Source organism: Gracilinanus agilis, chromosome 1, assembly GCF_016433145.1.
Source record: "Gracilinanus agilis isolate LMUSP501 chromosome 1, AgileGrace, whole genome shotgun sequence".
NCBI classification, from domain to species: domain Eukaryota; kingdom Metazoa; phylum Chordata; class Mammalia; order Didelphimorphia; family Didelphidae; genus Gracilinanus; species Gracilinanus agilis.
The window spans coordinates 589,631,653-589,653,690 of record NC_058130.1 but is presented as its reverse complement, the minus strand read 5'-3'; the positions used below and the strand labels follow the sequence as shown (position 1 = coordinate 589,653,690).

At 36.9% G+C, this 22,038-nt stretch overlaps 1 protein-coding gene across 1 annotated transcript in view; it reads left to right on the top strand.

Annotated features, from left to right (window-relative positions):
• CARMIL1 (capping protein regulator and myosin 1 linker 1) overlaps window positions 1-22,038 on the top strand; it is a 394,009-nt gene that overhangs the window by 367,443 nt on the left and 4,528 nt on the right. The window contains exons 31-36 of the mRNA XM_044667332.1: window positions 241-437; window positions 1,965-2,077; window positions 3,959-4,391; window positions 9,890-9,971; window positions 11,661-11,894; window positions 13,804-13,944. Coding sequence (XP_044523267.1) covers window positions 241-437; window positions 1,965-2,077; window positions 3,959-4,391; window positions 9,890-9,971; window positions 11,661-11,894; window positions 13,804-13,944 — 1,200 coding nt within the window. The remainder of the gene's footprint in view (window positions 1-240; window positions 438-1,964; window positions 2,078-3,958; window positions 4,392-9,889; window positions 9,972-11,660; window positions 11,895-13,803; window positions 13,945-22,038) is intronic.

Below are 22,038 nucleotides of genomic sequence, written 5' to 3'. Positions count from 1 at the left end.
ATACCAGGAATGGTTTGCCATCTTCTTCTCCAACTCATTTTAAAGATGAAGAATTGAAACAGAGTTAAGTGGCTTTCCTAGAGTCACACAGCTAGTAAGTGCCAGAGTCTAGATTTGAACTGAGGAAGATGGCTCTTTCTGGCATCAAGACAGGCGCTCTAAACATTCTACCACCTAGCTGTCCTTTTTGTCATTTGGCATTGATATATGTGATGTTTAATCTTTGTTGTTTTCTTTAAGAAATGGAGTTTGATCTTGATAAAGCCCTGGAAGAAGTTCCAATTCACATAGAGGACCCACCTTTCCCATCCATCAGGCAGGAGAAGAGGGCCTCAGGATTCATCTCAGAGCTGCCTTCTGAGGAAGGGAAGAAGCTGGAGCATTTCACAAAGTTAAGGCCAAAACGGAATAAAAAACAGCAACCTACCCAAACTGCAGTAAGTTCTTTTGGGTACCATCTCTTCTCTTCTTTTTTACCTCAAGCATATGATATTAATAAAATATTTCATAAAGAGTTAAGATGTAGGGTTTGGGTATGGTAGACAAATAAAGATCAAAAGTGAGATCCACAGCAAATGAACATTCCTTAGCACTTCCAGACACTTTTTTAAAATGGAGGGAAATAAAGCTTAGAGCAGCTTATTTGATCATTCAGAATTATCTCAATCCTCTCAGCCTCCTCTTTGTCCTTACCTCAATCTCTGGTTCTTCAATGCCTCTATATTGCCAATTTACAGCATCCTTGTTCTGGGAATCACTTCACGTTCTTGTAGTTGTTCAGTCATGTGTGCCTCTTCGTGACCTTTTTGGGGGGTTTCTTGGCAAAGATACTGGACTGGTTTGCCATTTCCTTCTCCAGTTCATTTTACAGATGAAGAAATTGAGGCAAAGAGGGTTAAGTGACTTACTCAGGATTGCACAGCTAGTGAGTATCTGATACCAGATTCGAAACCAGGAAGAAAAGTTTTCTTAACTCCCAATTCTAGCACTCTATTCATTATACCACTTAGCTGCCTTTTTTTACATATAGTAGGTGCTGAGTAAGCTTGAATTATTATCCCCTTATTCATTTCAGTTTGTAAAAGCTAGCTTTCTAAAGGCTGCTTCTTCCTCCTCAATACCCCACTTGCTGGCAGTACTGGTAAGCTGCCACCTCGTGGATATTGTTGCCCCATGATCTCCTGGCTAAACCTGTGTATTAGCATAACTGTCATTGTGGCTGGCCAACCTTGGCAGTGACAGGCCAGCAAAGTTGTAAGGGAAACAGATAATAATAAAACATCCAGCTTGCTAATCAGCAATCTCCCAGGGCTCCCTATCACCTCCAGGATCGGACACACAATCTTCTATTTGACATTCAAATCCCTTCATAAACAAGCCCTACTCCTAGCTATCTAGTATTCTTTCATCTTACTCGCTTCCATGTACTCCTTGATCCAGTGACCCTGGCCTCCTTGCTGCCACACAAACAAGTACCTGCTGTCTTAGCTTTGGGCATTTTCCCTGGCTAGATGACCAGTTAGCCGAGTGCCTAGAATATCTCAGGTAATTAATAAATGTTTATTAACTCAGAGATTTCTGTGATTGAGCCAAGTTGATTCTCTGCAGGTCAAGACTCATTTGTCAGGCAGTGGACGCAAAACACACCAGCCAAAAAAGTGAAGCTACTTTCCCTCCACTGTTCATGTATACCTGATATTCATGACAAATCACCAGACAGTAATAACGTTTGGCCATTCGTCTTTGAGCTTGACACAACCACCAAGCACACATCTCCTTCGTGAGGCTTATTTGTAGGACACAGTAATAATGTGGCACTGCCACTGGCCCCAACAAAGTTACTGAGCAGAATTTGGCATGTGGATTTTCTGTAGGAGACCAGCATGTGCTTTTCTTATAATTTTGAACTTGAATGGCTTGAGCTAAAGAAAGTATTTCACAAGAGGCTATTCTCATTTTTTCAGGTTTGTGCTGCTACCCCTGTCCCTCATGATGGAGAACAGAATGGCCTTATGGGAAGAGTGGATGAAGGGGTAGATGAATTTTTTACCAAGAAAGTAACTAAAATGGATTCCAAGTAAGTTTATAGCAGTCAAAAAAATGCACTTGTCAAGAATCACTTTAATTACCAATAATTACAGTTAAATTTGCTGTATTCCAAGAGCAAATAAGAATATATTAATTTCTTAACCAGTGTGTGACAGCAGGAATAATGTACTTAGACTACAGAATTCATCAGTGTACAATTTTTTTTATAAACCTTTCTTACCAAATGTGAGGAATCTCCTAGATTAAAATATCTTTTAGCATTAGGTTAATGTATACACTGTCTACATTTTAGTTGAAGGTCAGTATACAATCAAAAGACAACTATAGAATCACTAACTTTTAGAGTTGAAAGGGACCTCAATGGCCATCGAATCCAACCCCCAACCCAGTGATTCCCAAAGTGGGCGCTACCGCCCCCTGTTGGGTGCTGCAGCGATCCAGGAGGGTGGTGATGGCCACAGGTGCAATTATCTTTCCTATTAATTGCTATTAATTTTTTTTAATTTATTTCCAGGGGGCTAAGTAATATTTTTTCTGGAAAGGGGGAGGTAGGCCAAAAAGGTTTGGGAACCACTGCTCTAACCAAAAGGAATTCCCAGTGTAATATACTTGACAAGAGGTCCTTTGCTTAAATGTTACCCAAGAGGAAGAACTTGCTACTTCCAAGGCAGCCTATTCCATTTTTGGGGTTCTCCTAATTGCTAGAAAGTATTTTTTTCTTGACAAATAGCTCAAGGATATTCTCAGACCTGAGCACTTACTTCAGATAATGATCATAATGAAGCTGTGGCTCCCCCAAAAGTGTAGAATGACAGGATATTAACTGAATGTTAAATACATCCACTTCCACAGAGATTTGTTCCTGCCATGACCCAGTCAATGGGTCTCCGCTCTTCTAGTGGTTGTTGGGACTTGGGGAAGGGTAGGAGTTGTAGTAGGTGTGGAGAGTTAGACAGTACACAGTACTTCATAGGATTAGAGGGATTCAAAGGTTTGGAGGTGGGCCCAGATGAAGATCAGGGGAGTCCTTTCCTATGTTGTAATAAAAATAATATAACACTACTTCACATATATGTAGAGCTTTATGGTTTACAAAGCCTTTCTTCACAATCACCTCAAATACTACCGATATTATTACAGATGAGTAAACTGAGGCTCAAAGGACCTAATGCCCAGGATTGCAGACCTATAAGGTAGCAGAATTAGAATTAGATGTTCCTCAGTGCTCTTTGTACTACACTGTGAAATTCAAGGGAACAGGAAACCAGAAGCTGAGATAGGTCAGGAGCTGGGGTTTTTTTGGAGGTCCAGATTGTAAAAGAGAGATACCAGGTAAAAGAGGAGGAATTCAAGCCAAGGAGATCTAAGTTAAATCAGGAGTCAATGATCCCAAAATGAAAAGGAAAAAAATAAAAGGAGGAAAAAAAAATTTTAAAAAGGCTCATTGAGGGGTTTTTCAATTTTTAGAGAAGAGATCAGAGGAAGGTCGGTAGGAAATAGGCAAGCAGAACAGCATTGAATATTAAATATAAATTCAATAATATTGAATTGGTTATATATTTAAAAGGAAAACAAGCTATATGTAATACAAATTTAAAGTTCTACTTTTTGTGTAGAAATGTTCATCTTATCTAGTGTTTCATTTTGGACATTTTTTTAACAAGTACCAAAATTCGTGACTTTTTGTTTCAGCTCAGATGATGATTTTCTTTGCTAGTTTAATCCTTTAATGCATTTCCAATCTGAAAGATGAAGATCTTGACTGCTCCCTATTCTTTGGGTGTGCCAATCCAATACCCCTTTTAAGTCCCCAGTAATGATGTTATGTCACCAGCAGCTTCTGTGTCATTATTTTGCATTGTACTTGAGTTTTATTCTTCCAATTTAATGTCTTGGTTTGGATTTGTAGGAGATCATCAGCAAAAGCTTCAGAGTCTCATGATTCAAGTGAAGGAGGAGGAGATGAAAAGAAAAAAAGGGATTCTCGGAAAAGTGGCTTTCTCAATTTAATCAAGTCACGATCCAAATCTGAGCGCCCACAAACTGTCCTGGTCATTGAGGAGCCTTCATCTCCAAAAGGGGCTGTCAAAAACCCAGCTGTGGACACCCCCAAGAAGGATATAAAGCCAATGGAGCAGAATGGAAGCACAGAACGGACAGAAGAGTTAAAAACACCGGACTCACTTGAGGATAATCAAATGGAGGAAATTGGGAGGCTAGAACGGAGTGATAGCAAGAGCAGCCCTCAGGGAGGGCGAAGGTATGGAGTTCAGGTGATGGGTAGTGGCCTGCTAGCAGAAATGAAAGCCAAGCAGGAAAGAAGAGCAGCTTCTGCCCAAAAGGTAAGGGAAGGAGGATACTCTTTCAACCTGATTTTTTTTTTTTTGCAGTAGAATGCTGAAATTGAGTGGAAAAATACAGAAATATCATGTAATATAAACCCATAAAATAAAAAGCTATGTAAGAAGAATGCTTCTTCTAGATTTTTGGATAATAAACTTTCATATAAAGAAGGGGCACTGAACAGAAAAGTTCCAAAAGTTCAAAATGTCTTGGTAGATCATTGGCATGTAAAGCACAGACATTTTCACAAGAGAATGTGTTTTGTCTGTGGCATAAGAATCCTCTTCTTTGGGAATGTGCTTAAGTCCTGGGAAAAGAATCTGAGAAATACAAATGGGATTATAATGGTCTTCAGAGCTCAGGTATAATATAAAGATGGTTGAAACTGAGGCAAATATAATTACAAGGGTAAGAATCTGCCTTTTGGCCATTTCATAATTTCCTCTCCATCTTAAACACAAATATTGTCTAGTATGTCCTATATTTCAAAAACCAAAAAAAAGGAGGGGAGGAAAGGGTGGAAGTCAAGTTAAATTGTTACTAGAGTCTGGGTTAATCAAATGTTTGACTGTCATTTTAATGGGGGAGAATAAATTTTGTTTTCTTTTCCTTTTTTTTTAAATATTACCTTTTGTTTTAGAGTCAATACTGTGTATTGGTTCCAAGGCAGAAGATCAATAACGTCTAGGCAATGAGGGTTAAGTGACTTGCCCAGTGTCACATAGCTAGGAAGTATCTGAGGTGAGATTTGAACCCAAGACCTCCCATCTCTAGACCTAACTCTCAATCCACTGAACCACCTAGCTACCTCCTAAATTTTATTTTCTGACAACTTTCATGGTGACCAGAAAAATCTCAAAATAAAATCTTCATGTTCCAAAAAACTAGCTTAAAACAGTAATTTATTTCCTTTATCTTGAAAAACTTTTAAGGAAGTGGATAAAGAAGGAGATGTTCTCTGGTTACAAAAAAGTATTGAACCCCTTTTTGATAGTTGAGGTAACTAAAACTAGTATGAGAGGTCTTAGATTTTATATTAGCAATATATTTTATATTGGATTGAGTTTTTGAGTTTGTTTTTTTTTTCCCTTGGAGTGCACAGAAGGGAATGGTTTCTGTCAAAGAAGAAATCCCTTCTACTTGACTTAAAATATCAGTAAAATAAGCACATTATGTGATACAGTGGAAAGAGCTTATCACTGGAAAACCTGGGTTTTGTGTCCCAGATATACCTTTGAAATAATCGTATAACTGCAAAGTGCTATACAAATTCAAGTTACTGTCATAAAGTGGTACAGCTCAGAGAATAGTTCAGCTGAAGTCACTCTCAAATAAGCACCATGTATTTTAAATGGTGGTGCAATCTGCAGACAATAATAGGGATGATACCACGTGTCTCCAGATTGATCAGAATTCTGAACAAATCCTCACTTGAATGCATGTGTATCTCGGGTCAGATAGCCAAGACACTGCCTGAATTCTCATCTATTCTCATACGTTTCTTTAAAATAAGAAGACATTTACTGTTTTCACTCACAAGCTGCTCTTGTTTCATCACAGCCGCTAATGATGAACAGCTGCACTTTGGATGGAAAAATGGCAAATGCTGGTTTTGTTTTCATATGGTTTCTGATGTGTAAATTGCCTCAAAGCTACAAAATAAATATGAATTGGTGTTTACATTTGCATAAGACTCCTACTAATACTAATGATCTCTTGGCTCCATCTAGTGTTTGTAAAACTTAATATTTAAGAAGCAGAGGAACAGATATGAAGCCATATCTATTCATAATTCAGGAGTAGGAAATCTGTGTTAGCATATTCATCAACAACTTAACTATTTGTAAGTCTTAATATTATTGTTATGGTGTTAAGCGAGGGACATTGGAAACTTAAGGTTGTTTTTAGATATTCTAATGAAAAAATAAGATTTTCAGTCTCTAATATAAATATTTAACTAGGCATCACTCATATTTAAGATATATGTCAGAAAATATTAAGAAATTTTGATAATTATGATATATGTTTTAATATATTTATTTTGATTCTAAGATAGATATCTGAAAACACTGAGAAATTTTGCAGAGGACAGAAAAACTATATTTCACACACACACACACACACACACACACAACTATTTCACTTGCCAATTAATTAATGATTTGAGGTACAAATTACCAGGCACATAGTTGCTACAAATCCAGTTTTCATGTTTATAACACATATAGAAGAACTGTATAAAGTGCATTGTAAGTATAAGCTATCATGAACAAAACTTAATCTGATTCAGGGCTAAATAGTCAATCTTTAAAATCTTGATAATCCTAATTCTACTTGAGAAAAATCTAGAAATAAAAGCAATGTTGAGGGGCAGTGAGGGGGGGTGGGGGTTAATCATTCCAGGATCACTGTTTATATGCTCTTTTTATGTTAAGTGCCCATGATCCTGCATAAGAAGAGCTAGAGAAATAACAACCCCTTCCATTTGTAAGCTAATATAAATATAAAACATTAGGGACCAAGAAGTTAGTTAAGCTCATTGTGTTCAGGTTTATTCTGTTCCTGTCTACTCCATGGCTTCCTGGTAGTTTTAGAACCTCAGATTTGAAAGAGTCTCAAAGCCATCTAAACCCATTAGCTGAACAAGATTCTTCTCTAAAACATATCTGACCAAGAAGTCATCTAGTTTGTGCTTTAAAACCCCATTAAGTGGTTTTAATTTAAGTGAGTTAAAGTCCATTGCTTCCCAAGTCAGCCCATTCTACTTTAAGCAAGCTCTGATCATTAGAAAAGTTTTCTTTATATCCAGCCTCAGTCAGTCTCTTTGAAATGTCTATATACTGGAGCAGCCAAGTGGCTCAGTAGATAGAGAGCCAAGCCTAGAGACAGGAGGTCCTGGGTTCAAGGCTGGCCTTAGACACTTCCCATATATATGAACCTGGGCAAGTCACTTAACCCCAATTGTCTAGCCCTTTCCACTCTTCTCCCTTGGAGCCATATTTAGTATCAATTCTAAAACAGAAGGTAAAATTAAAAAAAAAAAATACGTCTACTTTTACAGTTCCTTTTTATGCCCTCTAAAACCGGTTAGATCAAGTCTAATCCCTCCTTTGGGTCTAATTGGCTTCCATTATATTTGGGAACCCAATGACAAGGGCAGTTTGATATAAATATCATTAATGAATAAGACATGACTTACTTTTCCAAGAAAATTATGTGGTCTTCAAATAGTGTAGTCTTTCAAAACTAAGACATTTGAATAAAAGAATGAGAAATTTTTGGATGCAACTAATGTCAGAATTTGTTTCTCTTCGATAAGCATATTTATTATAATTTATTAAACATTTTAACAAATCTTATGTATTATGTTAGTGCCATGTTGCATATTGTATTATGTATACATAAAAATTAAAATGCATACACATATGAAAAAGAAGAAAGTAAATCCTTTACTACAAATAGAAATCAGAGCTAGGAATTAGCATCAACCACATGCCTTCTAGCATCTTAGGAAGGGCTTCTCCAGAATGCCTCCATTTTCAGGAATGAGACATCTGTGAAAGCTGAGTCTGACATCCTTGGACAAGCTTATCAAAGTCTGTGTGAACATCAGGGATTGTTTCTAATCTAACTCTACCTCATTTTTGTGTCTAAGCAAGGAATTGGATCATTTTACTGAGCAGGACCATTGGCAATAATTATAAAGACATGGAAATCTTGGGTCATTTCAAATATTGAAAAGACAGTATTTAAAATTCTTCCATCACATGGGGGATTTTGTGTTCTTTTTTTCTCCTTTTTTGCACAATTCATTTTGCACAATTCACATCATAGGATTATTAGTTGTAGGTTTTATTTTTGTTTTTGTTTTTTTCATTTAAAGTAAAAGCAGTCAATGCCAGTAAGATCAAAGGAACTGAGTGGGAAAAATTGACTTCTTCTCCATCTCCTCTGGCATTTATAGACTCTACTCCACATGCAAAGCTTTTTTAAAAATTTTAGGCAATATCTAAGATCTGTCTAGCAATTCTTTGCTACTAAAAATAATAGAGAAAATGTCTTCCTGTTTCTCTACAAAGCTTCTAGGACATTTAGAACATGTGATCTCAGAAAGCACAGCCTGTTTCTAGCTATATATTCTTTCTGCACAGTAGCTCAGGTTCAGTGCCAAGTGCATAAATACTGGACTGAACAAGAATTGCAGTTAGTTGTCCAAAAAGCCCACCTTTTCTTCAGTGAAGTTTTGTAATTCTGTTACCATTTTGTCTATTGTATTTTTAATGAGTTCTCTTAAAGGAATTTTTGTGCTTCTTTTATCAAGCTGTTACTTCTCTTTTCATAATCTTCTTGTATCACTCATTTCTTTTCCCAATTTTTCCTCTAACGCTCATCTTTTACTTTAAGTCTTCTAGCAATTCTTGTTGGATTGTATCAAATTAGCATTTTTCTTTGAGGTTTTAGTTAAGCTGTTTTGACGTTGTTATCTTCTTCTGAGTTTATATCTTGGTTTTCTCTGCCACCATAGTAAGCTTTTTATGGCAAAGTTCTTTTTGTTGTTTACTCATTTTCTAGCCTATTTCTTGACTGAACTTTCCGTTAAAGTTGGGCTTTTCTCACCTTTAGGTGAGGAGGCACTGTCAAGCTTCAGGCTTTTTGTACCACTGATTTCAAAGCTAGTTCTGGGAGGGTCTGTAGGTTTTCAGTTCTTCCAAAGTAGTGTGATCTGGGAAGAGGGTAGTCACTGCTCTCTTGGCCTATGCTTAGACCTTTCATTGACTCTACCACTACAAAAGCTGATTAGAGGCATTATTTTAAAGTTGTTTGGAGGAGAATATTGGAAGAGTTCATCTGGGTTGCTGCCCCTATTCTACCATCTTCACTCTGCCTTTCCCTCCCCACCACAAAGTCCATCTTGCTCTACCTTTTACCACCAGATGTGGGGTCTCCTGGAAGGTAGAATGCATGCAGATTTACTAATTACTGCCAGCAACAGGAAACCCAAACCACAAATATTCTTAGACTATAGGATAGAAAATTGGGCATAGCAGATAGAGAGTTGGTCTCAGAATCCAACAAGATCTGTGTTCAAATCCTGCTTCTGACACATACCATCTGACTCTAGGCAAATCATTTAATTTCTCAGAGTCTCCAACCAACACTCTTAAGAATCTAGATTGCAGAACATTTGCTGATCTGCCTTGGTAAGAAGGAGTTTTCCTTACCAGAAGTTCCTAAGACCAATAAAATTTCAAAAAAAATTTTTTATAGATTTCATCTCTTACTCTCACCTTCATAGGAATATTGTCTGTGAATCCACTTTCGAGAACTAAAGAGGGACAGGTTTTTTAAAGATGTTCAATAGGGTAGAGGGAAATTTGCCAAGACTGTATATCTATTTTCTGCTCTGTGGCAATTTGTTAAGCATGATTTTGTTTTGTAATTTTTAAAAATTCATTAAATAACTATTGGGGTGGGGGGAATTCTTGTATTTTTCTAGAAGCTTGGGAATGAAGTCTCTTCTCAGGATGTTTCTTCAACTGCTTTAAGCAACATGGAACGATCAGATGGGAGTGGAGCAGGTAAATTAGGCTAAATTTCTTTTTCTTATTAAGAAGAACCATTGCCCTGATCTGTTATGATAAAGATATGAAAGAAAAGAGGTTAATGGTCAAGAAGTAGGACACAAGCCTTTGGGTTCTTGTGTACCATCTTGTAGCATCATAGAAATCTTTTGAACCCACACAACCTCCCAACCCTGCCAAGAACCACGTGTCTTCCACAATGAGCTTTGCTACTTTTGCTTCTTTTGTGATACAGGGAAGATATTTCTTTCTACATGCCAGGTAGATTTTCTACTTAACTACATTTGCTCAATTCTTTTGTCCTTTGAGTTATTTAAATAGAATGATCATATACATGGCTGAAATGGAAAGCATCAACATATAATGCACACCAGAAATTCAATATCTTGGGGCGGGGGGCGAGGGGTTAATTTTTAAATTCATTTGTTTGTTACATTAAAGTGCTCAGTTGATAATAGTCAAAGGATATGAACAGACAGTTTTTAGATGAAGAAATCAAAGATAGAAATAACGAGATTTTAAAATGGTCTAATTCATTATTGATTGGAGAAATGCACACCAAAATGTTCTATCATCTCACATCTGTTAGATTAGCTAAAGTGATAAAGAGCAAAATGGCAAATATTGCTATGCTAATGCTTGGCATGGCTACCTCAATCAGACATTTTATCAAGGACCTATTGTGTGCTATACCCTAGAATTACAAAAGCAAAAATGAAATGGTGGCTGCCCTCATGGAGTTTACATCCTGTCATGACCATGTAATGCAAGTGTTGGAATATAGTTTGATTGGAGCTTTGTCTGGCTAAATAAAATATTTCTAACATAAAATTTTGTGAAGCTTTCACTTCTGAAGTGTGAATCAGCCACTGAAAGACTGCCACCTATTTATTGTTTGTATGATATGTGTCTTTTTTCACAACGGAGAAATTTATTGCATGAAAGCACTGATATAACCTTTATCAAACTATTTAGCACCTTAAGGGGGAAGAGAGAGAGAATGGGAATGGCAAAATATACAAAAACAATTTTCAAAAATTGTTTCTATACATCATTAAAAGAAAAATAAGCGTTTAATTGATTGAAAAAAGAAAGACAATCCTCACCACAGCCTCCCATCACTCCATTCATCCCAATAGTCACATATAGTTAGAACTTTTATTATAATTGTCCATAATAGTCATTTTATATTCATGAAGTAATTTATTTCCATAGGCCATTTCATAACAAAAAATTTAAAAGACTTAAAAATCTGATGTGCAATCAATGTATTATTGACCTTGTATAATTATTAGACAGCCTATTAGTTTACCGAATTGATGTATATGGAAAAGTACTATCAGGAAGTCAATTGCTTTTTTGTAAAGCTTTTCAGGCTTTCAAGAAGAATCTAATATAAAATAACTAGGATTAAAAATAATACCAGATGAGGGCTGCTAGTTAGCATAGTAGATAGGGTATCAATCCTGGAGTTGGGAGGATCTGGGTTCAAATCTGGCCCCAGACATTTCCTATTTGTGTGACCTTGGACAAGTCACTTAACCCCAATTGTCTAGCCCTTGCTGTTCTTCTGTCTTAGAAATGATACTAAATCAGAAAACAAGGATTTAAAAAAAAAATCACATCATATTAGTTATGTGGTAATGTCCTAGAATTTCATGTAGCATGTATGTGTTTTCTTTCTAGTACCCAAGATGCATCCAGGCATTCCAGAGAACCGTTTTGCTGCAAATAAAGGTGACTCCATTGCAGCAACACCAGAGAAAAACACCAAAACAGACCCCAAAGTGGACATCGGTATAAGACCTCGGAGTTCCTCCAATACGCCTACCAGCCCCAAACCCCTCCTTCAGTCCCCTAAACCTACCTTGGCAGCCCGACCCACAGTCCCACAGAAACCAAGAACTGCTTCTCGTCCTGGTAAGGGATGTCACTTGCCACTGAATCAAAATATGATGACGGTACTGGTAGTTCTTATAAGCGTGAGGAACTGGAACCTCTGAGAAATGTAGATCATGGAAGAAGGCAGCATGGAGCAGTGGAAAAGGCATAGGATTTGGAGTCAAAGAACTTGGGTTCAAATCCCAGCTCTGCCATTTACTATGGGCAAATGATCTAATTTTGTATGGTATGGAGGGCAGTTTCCTCATCTATAAAATGAGGATGTCTGATCCAATGGCCTCTAAAGGCCCATCCAGCTTTAAATGTGTAAACCACCCAGATAGTAAACATAAAAAACAGGAAGGACCTGGGAGAATTAAATTAGCTTCTTTTCATTTTATACTAAATCTGATTTATCATCTAAAAGGGTAGCAGTTAAACATGACTCATAGATAATATGTCCAGTGAGAATACAAGGAAAAATCATGGCAGAAACCCTGGAAATCATAAAGAATTCATAAAATTCTATAGCCTTGCATCACATTAAACTAGTTTTTCTACATTTTATATGACTAACACCTGCCGTCATAACATGTGTGCAAACAGTTGATGCAGAGTTGTCATTTTTAAGCACACAATACAAGAACAAGAATAATTTGTTTTTTTTCTTAACTTCAGATCAGTGAACAGCCCATTCCCAGACTAGCATCTTAAGACCAGGATGGTAGAAAAAATTCAGGACACATTAGAAAGAAGGAAACAAGCATTTATTCCTCACCAACTATGTTCCAGGCCCTTTGCTAATTATTTTACAAATATTATCATATTTAATCTTCTCCACAACTCTGGGAGATAGGTGCTATTATTACCCCTATTTTACATTTGTTGAAACTGAGGCAGAAATGTTAAGTGATTTTTTTTTTCCTGGATCACACAGCTAGGCAGTGTACAAAGCCACATTTGTGTGTGTGTGTGTGTGTGTGTGTGTGTGTGTGTAAATGTAAAGAGATCGACACAGTCAATATTTTTCCCAATCAATAGGCACACAGCATGTGTGTAGTATGGAGAGTACTACCATCCCATGGCCCCATTCCCAGTCTCCTACTCCTTATATTTCTCTCCCAATTTTCTCTCATAAGTACAGCAGCCAAGCTAATCAATCTTACTTAGCCACTATAGGCCATTAGTACCTTCCAAAACCCAGTGTGCGGAACCAAAATAATCACAGGTAGGAAGAAAGAGGTACATCTTAAGGCAAATGCTTTTGAAATCATTCAGTTCCTGCCAAGATTTACTCACTTTTCTGACAAATAAGTTGTAAAATTCCTCACGAGAAAATAGAATTAGTAAAGATGCCCTGTGTATGTATGTAGAATAGCTTCATTTGAAAAGGTAGAAAAATGGAGTCAAGGAATTGCTAGGGTTAGAGTTGCAAAGACTACCAGTTTTTGTTTTTTCTTTAAAAGAGCATGTTTTAAAATCATGGTTATGATCTTATAGTATCTATTGAGCATCCTCCTTTACAACAAAAGAAGGCAGTGCTAGATGTAGATAGTATAGGAAATTCAAACGCCCTTGAAGCCTGAAACTAAAATGGAACATTTGGTTAAGTTACAAATTTGGTCATCCTCTACCTCTATGAGACTGAGTCATATCTGTGCAAAGATTAGCATTTTATAAAAGGTTTCATATTTATATATAATATATGTTTATATATTATACGTAGGATTTATATTATATATATAGGATTTATATTTTATAAAAATGTATTATTTTTATTTCCATTATTTGCCAGTATTGTGATTCTGAGCTGGAATATAAAATTTTTCCTGAGCCAAAAAACAACAAAATTCTATTTTTTAAGTCATTTATCATATCAGTCTATTCCCTCCCTGACTCATGCTCTCAAATATTGAGGAATTTCATCTCTCTGTTTATGTTTCCATAGAGGATATTCCAGATTCTCCAACTGGCCCTGGTTCCCCTAAAGTTGCTTTGCTTCCACCTATTCTAAAGAAAGTTCCTTCTGACAAAGAGAGAGATGGCCAAAGTAGCCCCCAGCCTACAACAAGGTCATTTCCCCAAGAAGGTAAGATGGTCTTTTCTCTAGGTCTACATTGCTCCATTTCTTTCCTCTTAGATGTATCAAGGAAAAAGAAATCAACATTGGAATAATTAAGCTGATTTCATATGGTTTGGCTAAGTATTACGTTCCCCCAGGTCAATTTATGGTAATTTTACAATTTCTTGGTTTTGCAAGCCAAGAAGCATGTGTTTTCTTAATAAGGTGTTGGAATAAGTTGGATTTACAATGTAGCTATTAGAAAAAGTTCTCTCTGACTGTTAACTGGACTCTGCATTGGATACTTCCCTGCAAATTCACTCAAGAATAACTTCTAGGTAAATAATCTTACGTTAGTGGGGTACTCTCAAAAAACCACCTTTTGGTTTCTGGACTCCATCATTTATCAGAAAAGCCTTCATAGCACAAGATCTAATACATTGGATTCAAGAGATAGCACACACAAGGGATTGAGAGACCTGTATTGCTTCAAATCAGCTCCCCAGGTCTTGTTAGTAGAGCTTTTCTGTGTCCAGAAGCCACAATGTTCCACCTTGATGAACACTTTTAGGGAGCAGTTATGCCCCTTTTGCTACGTGTGGTACATACACAAAGGCATAATAGATTAGTGGCTTGAATATAATCATCAAAACAGGAAGTTTCGCCAGTCTGTTCAAAGGTTCTTCCTTCTGCCTTCTCTTCAGTAGGGTTTTGTGTGTGAGAGATCTCCTAAGTTCTTTCGGTCTCTTTTGACCTCCCAGAGTTTGACAAATCGTTAAATAATGGCTGTTGGGCTAAAGTAAATGGTGAGAAAGTGCTTCTGATCCCTTTTGTGAGTTAGGCAAATAACAAAACAAGAAATAAAATAAAATAAAATAAAATAAAATCTCTGTCATCTCTGTTCCATACTCAACATTAGGTCATTGTAGGGGATCTAGCCTCTTCTTGATAAAGACCATAAATAGGAAAACATTGGTTGAAAATCTAGATCCAGAGTTTTGACAGAAATCCTTTAACCAGTGGTCCTCAAAAAGGGCAATAAAAGTCATTTGCACCCTTTGTTTAGTTTTATTCTCTATGCAAGAGAAACTCCTAGAGTGTTGGCAAGGTGACAATGACCTTGGCCAGTAAACAGCATTTACAAGCAACCTTTTCCTTTTGGGGGGGGGAAATGTTTTTTCTTTTTTTTTTCCTCTTCATTTTTTGTACTTGCTTACTCTAAAACTGTGCCCAACTTTAGGGACCTCCAAAAGATAAATGGAAAATCTTGTTGAGGAGGGAGGAAGTGCAAAATGGCTCTTTGTTCTAAGATAATTAAACCTTTGAAGTAGGTAAAAGTTGAAAGTTTAGTTTTTTTCTTTAATGGCTGAGATCTTTTTAAACAACCTCAAGTAACCAAGGAGAACCTACCCTATCTCTGATGTTTTAATAACTGAAATGAATGCCATGGGCATGGCCTTGCCCACTTTGAAATGTTCTTGTTTCTTTTCCAGAAAAATGGAAGATAGAGTTGAATTGCTTCTAATACATTTCAGGGGAACTGGAGTAGGTGTTTGGCTCTTTTCCCAGCAGCTATTAGGATCAGGTGGTGCCCTTTTTAGGGGTACATAAAGTCTTATTTCTGAGACTGGGGGATGGAGATGATGAAGGTCAGCTGTGTAATACTCTGTTTTATAGTATACATTCCAAAAAAGGCAAGTCACTGTGATTCAGATTGATAACATCACTTTGAGCCTGAGGCCTAGTACACTGAGAAGAGATACAATTCAAGAACAGATTTTAAACAGGCTTATCAGAGGTGGTGAAACTTTCATTTAAAGGTTTCACAAATGCTTGTTATCAGCCTTTCAGCTAGAGTTACCTGGGAAATGGAGTTGCTTGTGAATAAATACTACCTCTTGCTTTAGAAAAAAATTCCTAATCATTCTGTTTCCAATTTTTTAATGCTTTCTTCATGCCAATTACTCCCGTTTTCCTTGTTCTGTGCTTTCCTTTGGACTAGCATGCCCAACTAATTTCTGAAACAGGTAAATCACTGCAATTATTCCTGATTATTCCATAGTGTATGTGTTTTATTTCTTTTTTATCCATTGCAGAACCAAAATGGAAATAAGGTGCACATTATAAGATTTTTTTGTTTTGTTTTGTTTTATTTTGTAAGTAACTTCTTGGGGCGATCTCAAAGCACACCTCATTTTGCACTACATTTCCATAATGTTGGCTGTTGAATTCTGTAAATGACAGCAGATATGCCCAGATCTGAGACTCTCTGAATAGATGCCCTGTTTCCCTTGAATCATGATAAGTGGGGTGGATAAGATAATATTAAATTCTTTTTCTTAATATTAGCTTCCACACGTGGATTTATTTGCCAATATTGACAAGGGGGTAAAATGAATCCCTTTTCCCCAGTAGAACAAACAGGAGATTATAACAAAAGAGATTCAGACCATGACAATGACAAGTTCACCAGTGGAGGGAAAAGATCTTCAAAACTGTACTCCACCACTGCGGAAGAGGAAGTGAATGCAGTTGGGCACAGGAAGTCACAGCCAACAAATGGTTAGAACCTTCAATTTTCATCTTTCATGGAATCAATGCTTAAGAACTGGCACTAAGATTCACATTTAGCTGCAAGGCAGTTCATTGTGTTCCATTCCCCGGGAGGGAGTTTGGGAAATTATTCAGATTACAGTAAATATCCTTTTAGTCTATAAACACAATGACCTCCTTCCATTTTAACCAATTCCCCCCACCCCCAAAAAAATGCTTAGGAAAAAGTGAAAAATCTGGGGTTGATACATCAACCAGAGCACTGTTAGAAGAGTGGGCTTTATTGTGGGGAAGGAATGACTTATTGCTTGGCATCCAGGCTTCCTTTCTAATGTATTTGCTATTTTTAAAAGCATATCTCCCTGCTATTTCCCTTTCTGTTCTCCCTCTTCTTGGTGGAACTATAACTACTGGGAAGGGACCAGGCTGTGTCCTGGGGCATTGGATTTAGAGGACACTGATAACACTTGCAGACTTCCAACAGGTTAAAAACAGCAGAGCCAAGGCACCTAGTTCTTAAGGACAATTAGTTAAAATAGGAAGTTACCAGATGGGCTAGAGTGAGTTCTTCATCTCCCTTTGCCCCCACGTAATGACCTCTCCAGAAGCAAGTCTTTACCTCTGTCTCTCAGAGGCTGTGTCTTCTTTTCAACCAGAGTTATGCTTGGTACCTCAGGTGCCAAAATTCCTAGTTACTGCTCCATTCTTGGTCATTTTCTTCTTAGGTATGTTCAGAGAGACATTATATAAACCAACTTGAGTCTTAAGAGTCATAGGATGTTACAGCTGGAAGGAACCTTAGAAATGATCTCTTCTGACCCTTTTACTCTACAGGTAAAGTTACTTTGCTAAAGTTACTATCTATAGTTACTATACTAAAGTTACTATGTATACAGGTAAAAGAACTTGTCAGATTTCTCCCAGGTAGACTAGTTCTTCTGACCCTCCATCTAAGTCTCTTTCCACTGCAATAGCTGGGCAGCACAATGGACAGCGTAGTCAGTTTGGAGTCAGAAAGTCCTGATTTCAAATCCTACATCAGATATTTATTATCTGTATGACCCTGAGCATGTCACTTAATTGTCTTCTGTCTCAGTTTCCTTATTTGTAAAATAGGGAGAGTGATCACACCTACCTCCCAAGAGTATTGTGAGGAGCAAATTGAAAAGCACTTTGCCAACCTTAATGCACTATATAAAGACTGCCTTTTATTATGGAATCATAACATAAACTTTGAGATAGTGGTAACAGCAACATGAGCTCTTTAGAGGAAAGACATGACATAAATCTAATAAATAATAATATGTCTCTCTGCCATGTATGTCCACCTGGATAGGAATTTTCCCTGATTGTTCAATAAGATGGGAGTGGGGCGGGGGGGTGGGGGAACACCAATTGCATTTCTCCTTCTTTGGACACATTGCTCCTTAAAATGCTTTCCCTCTGATGTGAGGTGAAAATGAAAGTCATCAGAAAGTTAGAAGAATGAAGATTTCTATGTAAGCTTTATTCTCTGGTTGTAAAGTTTAGAAAAGCACTTTATCAAATAATATTTTGAGGGAGATGAATACATTTGTTCACAAGTTAGGGGTATGGGAAAGGAAATATCCTTCCTCCTTTGTTGCTATTTCTTATAAACATGTCTTAGAAAATTAATGGCTGCTCCTTTTAAAGGAGATTTTAGTTTCCTAGAGAACAAAGAGAAAAAAACAAATGTTCCTCTGTTTGTTCACGTTTGAGCTTTCTTAAGAGGACTTTAGATCATGAAGTGAGATGAATCTTTTACTTTCCTTTACAATGGCCATTTGGTGATTATAAATAGATGCTTAAAATGTTTTGATCTCACAGAGTGTCCATTGGGACTACTGCCCTTTCTCCATCTCTCTGATATTCTTTTTAATAGGATGATGGTAGATTTGCAGTGAACTTAATCCACAGGCATACCTGGTCTCCCAGCTGACCTATGACACATATTTATAAGATGTCTCTTGGGGTTAAGAAAACCATCTGGACCCAAATATCCCTCAGAAATAATCACGCCATATTAGAATCATCAACCTTGGTAACCAATACAGTTAGCACTGTTTATTCAATAAGCATTTATTAAGCATCTCTATGACATGTACTATGCTAGCTACCAGAGATGTGAAGGTAACATCTACCAATGACCCCCATCTATGCAAAGTGATAACAAAGGACTTGTCTTTGCAAACATGGTTTCAAAACATCAAGTAGCTCAAAAGTTTAAGAAGGTTTTGCTCCTCCAAGAGAAAAAGCAAGCCCTATAAACCTTAATCCTTCTCATTCTAATACTGTGTCCAAAGGTAGCACTTTTCTTCAGGAAACTATTCACAATAGTTTTATTACTAGAAAACTAATTATAATAGTTTTCTTCAGATAACTATGTATAATTACAATTTATCTGTCTACAAGATTTTTTTACCTTATTCTTAAATCACCTAATAGATACAGAAGGACATCTAAGGACAAATGGCTTTTCTGAAATGGTAAAATTCCAAGCATTTATATTGAAATTACTGAATCAGTTTTGTTTATGGACCTGTTTATACAGAATGGATGGCTCAATTTTTAACAATTACAGTGTTTAATTAAATTAATGTTCTTGTGACGCTTCCACTTCATACTTTCTCTAAAGAATGAATCAAATTATAAAACTGAAAAGTAGTAGCTCTTCCATCATCCAAAAGGTCATCATTCTCGTGGTCACCTGATTGGGAGAAGAAATAGTGAACCTGAAGATGGAACTAGGCTAGAATCAGAGTACTAGGGATAGGGAAAATGTTCTCAATTAAGATACCCTGCACTCTTTGGCATGTCCATTGATTTAATCACAGTTTAGTTTTTTGCAAAATTCTCATTTTGAAACTCTAAATTCTTTAAAGCCAGTAGTCTCCACTAATGTCCCAGTCACTCAGGGTTGCTCTCTCAGGATCATCCTGGACACTGCATTCTTCCACACCTCCAACCCACATTCCCAGTCAATACTGATTCTAGCTCCACAATATCTTTTATGCCCTCCCCTTCCCTTGCCCCCTTCAGCACCTATCCCCCATTCTCAGTTTTTCTTCCATACCCAGCCATCATCCTAGTTAAGACCCTTTTATCTGTAATGTTCTGATTAGCCTCCTGCCTCAAGGCTCGCCATTCTCGAATCAGTCTTCCACATTCCTGCCAAAGTAGTTTTCCTGTCGGTCTGACCATGACCGTTACAGGGGCTTCCTATTACCTCTTGCTTCAAATGCAAAATACTCTGGCATTCAAAGCCCTGCATAACTTGGCTCCAACCTACCTTTCAAAGCCTGTAATATATTATTTTCCTCCATGCAATTTTTGATCTAGCTAAACTTACATCCTTCCTGTTCTTCACATATGCCATCCCATGTCCTGTCTCTGTCCTTTTGCACATATACCTAGACCCCAATGCCTAAAAGGCTCGTCTTCCTCCTCATCATCTCTTAGAAGCCCAAGCTTCTTTCAAAATGCCACTTTCTGTACATCTTTTCTGAACCTCTCCAGCTGCTAATGTATCCTCTCAAACATTCTATTTTTGTCTGTATCCTTAGGATCTAGCACAGTTGCCTGGAGCATAGCTACTTTAAGAGAGTGGCAGCTAGTGGATTCAGAGCCAGGCTCAGAGACAGGAGGTCCTGGGTTCAAATCGGATCTCAGACACTTTCTAGTTATATGACTTAGGGCAAGTCACTTAATCTTCATTGCCTAGCCCTTATTATTACTCTTCTGCTTTGGAATCAATATACAGTATTAATTCTAAAAGGGAAGGGAAGGGCTAAAAAAAAAAAAAAAAAAGGCTAACTCGATTGGTTGATGTCTAATTCTAACATGGAGGTGCCACTGGGATCTTATGGCTATGCCAGTTGAAGTCAAGGTATAGTAAGGTTCAAGTGTAGGCTTTTGTCATTTGCCCCAAGTCTAGCATAAAGTTTAGAGAGATTGACCACCTGCTTCTTCTTCCCCTTACCACCTACCCTTTGGACAACACCTTAAGGCAAGCTAGTAAGATTTGGTATGGTTACAATATATATTATTTTAGTGAAAAGAGTGCTCATACTCACTCAAGTGAAGTGAGCAATCTTTTTGAAGTATTGACCCTAAAAAGCGCTTGAAATTGGATCACTTTATAGAAACTGACCTTTTGGAAGCTTCCCTGTTATGGCATCTTAAGCATTAACATACTTCATTTTATAAGCACCAGAAAGGTGGTAATTTTGTTTAAAGAGCTTCAATTAACATATTTCTACATGAATGACTTTCTCTTTTTAGTGCCAGTTCCTAGCACCTGTCTAAACCTTTGAGAACTGAATAGCATTCTGCTTTCAGAAAGAGTTTTGGTGTCAGGTTTATAATTAATTAATTTCATTTTAAGAAGTCGTTTAAGCTGAGCTGCAGGTTGCCCCCCTTAATAATTCTTTCAGCGGCTTTATTTAGACAAAACAATTTTCTTATTCCTTTTAAACTTGAGCAGTATTTATGCTCAGAAGCTATCGTTCTCAAAGCATGTTGCACGTTGTTTTTCTCATGGTTATTCCTCCGTTTTAATTGAGTCTGGCTATTTTAATGTTTATTTGACAGGTATTTGTATGCTAGAATATCTTAACTTCATTTATGGAAAATATTTATAGCTGCATATTTCGTGTTTCATATCATTTTCTCTTTCCACTTAATTATAAATTACAGTTCTTCGTTATGTGTTATACTATTTCTTGCAGAAAACAGGTGTCTCTGCATGTAGCATAAATAGATCTTTGGAGAGGAAAAGAGAAAGTAAAAAGCATCTGATTCTGAGACTTTTTGATATCATCTGTCCCATCCCAGGAACCAAAGTTGCATTCTACAAATACTACAGTTATTGAGGGTCTGACATTGAATTACTGTGCTCTGTTTATTTGACTTTATAAGAGCAGAGTTCCATTTTCCTTCTTTGTTACCCCCAAAAAAGAAATGTAATTGCCTGTTGCCACTTTGGCTCATTCTAAGAGGTGAGAACAAGCAGACAGTTGGGGAATGTACCTTTTAGGTCATAATAGATTTAACTTTCTAGGAATTAGTATATCGTAGGAGTTTAATGGAGGGCAAAGCAAAAAGTTAGAGCTAAGGCGGCTCAAGAAAACTATCTTTTTATGCCTCATGGAAATCTATATTATAACAGTGCTGAAGTTGGCCTTCAACTTATATACAAAATCAAATCATTTTGATGAAGGAAAGGTTCCATTTTTGATCCTCTCTATCTGAGGTCTTGATAGTATAAATGTGATTTGAATATAGATAGGTTATTTAAGTGGTGAATAAAATACACATTCACTTAGTTTGCTTATCCATTATTTATAAGTGTCTTTTTTCTCACAGCATGGTTGGTGCACACAAAAAAGCTGATAAACCACTGGAACAGTAACTTCATATAGGAGGATTTGAATCAGAGAGCTTTAATGAAAAAAAATCTGAATCAAAAAAAACTTTTAAGTAAAACTAAATTAAGTGAGATTGCCTGTGCAGGCATCATCCTAAAACTGGTGAAAGAAATTTTAGATT